Source organism: Trachemys scripta, chromosome 1 (genome assembly GCF_013100865.1).
Source record: "Trachemys scripta elegans isolate TJP31775 chromosome 1, CAS_Tse_1.0, whole genome shotgun sequence".
NCBI lineage: Eukaryota > Metazoa > Chordata > Testudines > Emydidae > Trachemys > Trachemys scripta.
Genome location: NC_048298.1, coordinates 266502196 through 266509152, shown reverse-complemented (window position 1 = coordinate 266509152; position 6957 = coordinate 266502196). Strand labels below are relative to the sequence as shown.

The following is a 6957-nucleotide window of genomic DNA, read 5'->3' as shown; positions in this document are numbered from 1 at the left end:
TTTATAAACATGAGTAAACCCCTGGAACATCTAAAAATATTAAACCGCCATCATATAAATGCATGCTATATTTCCACCTTGAATGCTGCACCATCAAGGATAATGATGTAAAACTTTCCTTCTTGTGTAGTTTCAACCTTGCTGTGTTCCTAACACAGGACAGTGTATTACTATTTATGCGTATGTAGGAAGAGATTGCAATTGACATTTTTGAGCAAAAACAGGGAATGCAAAGACAGGCATGATTGATTTTCAGACAAACATTAGAAAACTTTGCAACACGTACTCAAGCCTGAACCATTTCCAGCATTCATTTAGTGGAATAACCTGACCCTTTCTTATAAATCACTGACGTTTAACTCTGAAATGCTTGATTCTTTTTACATCAATTTCATTGTAAAACAACTTGATAAATGAGCGTTTGTAGAGAAAGAAAGATCAAAGAACATCAGTGAAGCAACTAAAATATTTTTATTGGTAATTCAGTTTGTTTACACTGTAGCAAACACAAAAGTTGCTATTTTAGTGACCATAAAAAGCAATTATTTTACATGGTTATACACAACAATAAAGAAAAAAATGATTTTACATTTTCATGTAGGTACATACAACATTCCACTGCTAACCACCTGTGTCTTGGTATAGCCAGTACATGTGTCTATTAAAAGCTGTTTGGGATAGTTAAATACCAACAACATACAATGGACACTATATACTAACACTGCATTTGCATTTGATTTTTCCTAAATGCAGTACCAGTGTATCAGTGCAATTCACCCAGCATGAAACCTACTTCACTCACATAAAGCACTATGTGGGTGGAGTACAGAGAGGATGAGGAGGTGAAAGCCACCTGCTAACTCATGGCCAAAGCACAAAGCTCCTGCGTAGCCCCCTGGGTGGTTGGTATCAAAGGCCAGGGCAGGCTAAGCTTGCTCTACCCCAGGCCATGGCCCTATCCATGTTCCGCCCTGAGGCCCCACCACTCTCTTCCCCCTCCCCACCCCCGAAGCTGTTGGCAGCTCAGCTCTAGCTGGCGGTCTGGAGCTTGGGCTTGCCAGCGGCTGGTGCTCAGGCCAGCGGCTTGACCCAGTGCTGGGGCTGGCTGGTGGCGTAGGGCTTGGCCTGGTCAGGGCTGGCTGCAGGCCCCAGCAGAGGAAGCACATGCCTGAGGCAGCACATGCTAAGGGGCGGCATTCCGTCCATTCTTGGGGCCGCTCAGTCCGGGTGGCTTTTTTTTTTTTTTTTTTTTGCTTTGGCAGTTAGGGCGGTAAAATGGTAGAGCTGGCCCTGGGCCTGGTCACTGGCTTGGAGTGGCTGGGCTAGGGCTCCTCCAGGCACTGGGGGTGGGAGGGCTTCGGGGCTCTAGCTATGGGGAGGGGGGTGCTGTGGGCAGAAGGGGCAGGGCTGGTGGGTTAGCCTCCCCGAATGGGGGTTCACCCACCGCCCACGATAGGCCCCTCTGAGGCTGTTAATCTAGCCTAGGGATTGAAATAGAGTTTTAAGTCGCTCTGTGGCCATTGCACAGGGTACCAGGGCTGAGGAATCTAGGATCCTTTCTCTGGCTCCCTGTCATGTTGGCCTGCTATGTCAGGCTCTTCTGGGATAGTGCACAGACCTTTTCCATGGTACCTAATGGAGTACAGGTGCCCCATATGGCTGATAGAGGATACATGAGATGTCTGCCAGCCTAGATCTTTACACCAGAGCCAATTTCACTCCCTTTTACCTCATCACTAATCTAGATAACTCCTCATCCTTGAAAACAAGTTTTGCATTTACTATTTATTCAAGGATGATAGGACAGGTAGCAAATTTCAGATGGGTATTTTAAAAGCTCCAAGTGGTGGCCTAACTTCTCTTACGGAAGCCAATAGTTAAACTTCCATTGACTTGCCAACACTGAGCACTCTTGAAAATCCCATCCTTCATATCTTAGTTTCTAGCTAGAACACAGATTCTCTTGTGTTTTCCCTTGTATTTTTTTTTAACCCATGTAAGCAGCAGGTTTTGTTATTACAGGAAAAATATAGTTGCTGGAAAAAATACTGTTTTGTAAATACTGGAAATTAAAAAAAAAAGTTTTCCATTAAGTATATATTATGTTCTGAAAATTAGGCAGTGCACTTGCCCTTTGTCTGCAATACCTAAATGTCTGGGCCCATGAGGGTTCAACTTAACAAGGAACTAGTCCAGGAAAAACAAAAAAAAACATGTTACACAGTTGTAGAATAAAACAGCTACATTTCAACAGAAATAAAAATAATATACATGTACAATATTGTAATGATATAGCTTTATGAAAATAACACTGACCAGTATCAAATTTAGGATTTAGTTGGTTACCCATTTTTAATATATGAAATGCATTTCACAGAAATAATTGTATATTTGCATTAATTCACGTCTCAATGTGAAAATTGATAAAATAAACAGTGTGTTGAACATTCATAATATTTACATGGTATACTAGTCAAATTATTGACTTCTTGTGCACAAGAAAAGAAATTATTTTTACTTCAAAAAACTATTTTTCTACTTTAGGAATTGTCAGAACACATCTTGAAGGACTTCTTACTTTGTGTTTCTGTTTAAAGAAACAACCCCACCATGTATTTCATTCTGTTAAGTGTATGGTAGTTGGGTTTATGGGCAAAGGGTGATGAAAATAGCAAACTAATGATCTGATTCAAACTGTTTTTTATCCTGAGAATATCTAAGGCACTTTGTGGACAAGGTGTACAAGGAATTCTTACACTGGACATTTGGAAGGTAGGAAAATTCCTGAGTTTGACCAATACTGTATTATAATAAAGTATGGTATGTGCTGAAAACATTTCTCACTTTCAAAATGTTTTCTGTTGATATTTGTAGGAAAAACTCATGATTTACTGCTTGAAATGTGTTAATTTTTTTGGAGAATCTGCAACAAATCAATTGGAGATGCAAAGCCAAAGAGTCATGCTTTTACTAATCCTAGTATTGGTAACTAGTACTAGCAAAAGATTTAACGCATGAGTTGCTTGGATTAAAATATTTAAAAAGACAAGCATTAGTCTGCCATGCATACACAAAATGTGAACTGCTCCTGGCAATACACATCATGTTTACCACAGGCATCTTTATCTCTCTATATTCTTATAGGGTCCTGCCCATATTTTAATATTTTACATTTAATTATACTTCACTAAAATATTTACAGAAGTAGAAACTAATCACAAATGCTATTACCACATGGAAAGAAAAAACATTTTATAACAATGTCAAGAATTACCGTATGACGTAGTATTTGCCTTTTAAGTACAGTCTGTGAATATTTTCTTAAAGACCTAGCAGAACTAAATACAATTAGAACCCAAAATGCTTTGTCTACCTCTGGTACATTTTGTACTATCTGCTATATTAAGGGTTCTTTTTCCCAACCATCATTTAGATTGCTTCTGATTTTTCCCATGAGAAATCAATTTCATTTGTAATCTCTAGAAAGATAAAGTTGGCTAAACTACAGTCAATTACTTGAAGGCCCATTATTTAAAAGGGATGCTGTAAACTTGATATCTAAACAATTTAAAAAATCATTAATTTCAGTGACTGTGCAGAATTTTTGTGATTCTGCAATCATATTTTCCTCCATTTAAAAATGTTTTTCTCCTCTATTATGTGAAACACTATGTCAAATAACTGGGGAAACAGTGGACTGGACTATTAAAAGTGCTACCACAAATGCATGAAATAAACTGATAAGAGAGAACAATATTTGTAGTGACCTTAAATGTTACTTGTAATAGTAGTAGGTAAAAATATTTAGACAGAAGTGTGATTTTTAACTTGACTGTATCCTGTTAGTATTGTTCTCAGCTAGTAGTAGTGTAACATTCCAGATAAAAGTACTTTTTTGTTTGTTTGTTTGTTTGTTTGTTTAAACTGTGCTATGAAGTATTTTGGATTTGATTTTTTTAAAAACAATTTAGACACTCAATCTGCTTTACAAATATAATACATTGAGTTATATACAATATTGGCTTTGATCTAACAAAAGATATTGTTTGCTATTTAGTAAGAATTGTGACTCTAGTTCCTAAGGCGCTTATAATGAACACAAATGACTGATATACTGGAAGTGAGGATGGTCTGGAATTGCTGACTCCAAAGAATTTAAGTGCTTTAATAATTAGTTGTTTCTGCTGTTGTTCTTCATGTTTTGCAAGTGGCTAATGATACCATGCATAATTATGAATGTTATGTAACTGTGGGCAATCAATTTTTTATTTACTTTTTGTGCAAACAGAAAACTAGATTTTTCAAAAGTTCTACTGTCTTAATCTATAACAGCAATTGTCAGTCAGACTCAAATAAAGGCACTGAAATTAATTTCAGAGGATCCATTTTTTTATGATGAACTGTACTTATTACTGGAGCGGAAATTATCATATCCATGATCATCAGCTTTGAACTTTAAGCAGGATTGTTTTTCCTCCAGGGACAGCATGTCTTTGGATTGGCACCAGCAACACAAACATGACTGTTTTAAATAAAAAGAATCATCATTTTAAATCTTTCTATTATGCACATTTTTGCACAATGCATTGAAATATTGCTATTACCCAGGCTTGACTGAGAAGTTAGGGGCCATTATAACTCTGTTTTACAATGGGAAGAACAAATGCAGCCCCCTATAAGCCTGGATGGAATGTGGCCTGCAATTTTTAATGTATCTGGAAATGGAATGAAAGATGATGTATTTTCATTCTTCCTGTAATCCTTCTTTTAGTTTTATACCTGTGGGTGTTGTAAGACCTGAGTGTACCTCTCACACGTGATTGTGATTTTTACAAAAAATTGTGTGATTTTCCCCCCCTTTCTCTTTCATCTAAAGGTAGGAAAGTGAAATTTTTCCATTCAGTCCCTCTGCCAATGCAGGATTGGTGTGTGGGAGTTGGGGACAACTTGTAAACCATGAAGAATTCCCTGCCTCATGGAATTTTTCTCTCCCACTGCCCAGCAGTTTCCAAACTCAGGGCCTGATCCTACAAGTCTGTTCTGATGCTGCACGCTCTTAATTTCAATGGGTGGTCCAATAGTGGGGAAAGCTTTCAGAATTGGGCCATCATTATAGATAGGACCACAAGAAAGTTGGAGTGTAACACTAAAATCCCATTAAGACGTAATGATGGTTAATATCTGACATTATATTCTCTAGAATCAGAGGAGGGAAATGAGACGAGAGGGTTGTAATTTGTTTGACCAAATGAAATTTCATCAAACCAAAATGTTATGAACAAGGTTTTTTGGTCTGAGAGGGGCAAGGGGAAGAAAAGAGGGAAAGAACTAGAGACCCATGTAAGAATAGCCAGGTGACGAGGGCACTCACATGGGATGTGGGAAACCCAGTAGCTTGCTAATTAGGGCGCTCACTTGCAGAACAGGGACTGAACCTAGGTCGCCCACATTCCAGGTGAGATGCCCTAAATACGTGGCTATTCTGAGGTGGGTTGCTCTCTTTCACACAAAGTTTTTGAAGGTCTCTGTTTTGTTCCACCTTGACATTTTTTGAAACTTTTCATGAAACAGAATTGTTTTCTGGCCAGCCCTAATAATTTGTCTTTGGACTCATGAAGTTTTAAGGCTCATTCTGTATGAGAGAAATAAAGACCAAAAAGTACACTCCTGAACTGCCCTAAGAAAATGATTTATCAACCCTCATCAAACTGTTGAGTGAGTTCTTGATCCAGCTCAAAAAAGGCAAATAGACAATAATTTATAGTGCACAAAGGGTGAAATGCAGCATATGAACAAGGTGCATCTTGCAGGATCAGGCCCTATGCAGAATGCCTGTACTAGGCCTATGCATTTTTTAAAGTTCCATTTGAATCTGAAGGGGTAAGTCCTTGCTTAAGTGGCACATGTCCCTCTGCCTGGAATGAATTTCACCCAGAGAGAACGTGTTTTTCTAACATGGTGAAAAGCAGTCTTAGATGGCTTCTTACCTTAAAGCAGTTTTTGAATCTTTTGCTCACCAAATACAGGGCTATTGGGTTAATGCAGGAATTCAGCGAAGCCATGTTAATACCAATGTAGTCCAATACAAGAAAAAAGCTGTGTGAAAATTAAAATAAATGTGATTCATACACTACTTCCTGATAATGCTTATCGAAGGGTCACAGTTGTAAACATCAGGCTCAACCCTGACATGATTTACTACCAAGTATGGTAACAGTAACGCTGGCAAACTATGTGAATGGGTTATTCAGAGGAAAACATTCTGCCTCATAGCACATTTTTGGATAGTAGGACTCATTCTTTGTTATGGTGATTACAAAGGGCCTGATCACCCCAACCAGTTGGAGGGAGATGTAGAGGAGAACATCTTCATGAGGTTTTCTTCATGGAGATTTATTCCCAGTTGTTCTAATGGGAAGAGAAGAGGAGGCAGGGTTTTTGCCTTCCAGAATCAGTAATAAGGCCCACAAATCCTACAGTATAGATTCCACGGGTTAGGGCCACCTGTGTAGAGGCCTTGTGTCCTTGGCATACCTCACCACAACCTTAAAACACAACTGCAATGAAGCTGTCTTGTGGGAACTTCTGCAAAAAGTGGACTCCTCTTTAAAGAACTCCCCTTAAAGGGGGAATTGCACTTCTTTCTGCCTTGGACTGCACTAGTTCACTCTCCAGTAGCTCAGGGCAGCAATGAGGGGATGATATGCATCTCCCTGACCCCAAACCCAGCCTATCCTGTCTCTCTGCATGGATCTCTGGACTGGCAGAATGCCCTTTGTAGGTTTCTGGGGAAGCAGGTGGGGGAATGCTGCCACTGAGGCAGACAGATCCCTTCACATATAGATCCTGAGAATGACATGGTCAGTCTTGAACTTTGAGGTAAGTAAAGGATTGTATTTATCATCAGTAGGATTACCATACGTCCGGATTTTCCCGGACATGTCCGGCTTTTTGGGA

At 39.0% G+C, this 6957-nt stretch overlaps 1 protein-coding gene across 2 annotated transcripts in view; it reads right to left on the bottom strand.

The window, feature by feature from the left end:
* Positions 1 to 452: 452 nt before the first annotated feature.
* The window catches only part of EDNRB (endothelin receptor type B), a gene marked incomplete in the record, with an annotated part of 20468 nt that continues 13963 nt past the window's right edge, over positions 453 to 6957 (bottom strand). For both annotated transcript variants that reach the window (XM_034758284.1, XM_034758285.1), the window contains 2 exon segments: positions 453 to 4522; positions 5988 to 6096. In XM_034758284.1, the coding sequence (XP_034614175.1) occupies positions 4391 to 4522; positions 5988 to 6096 (241 nt within the window).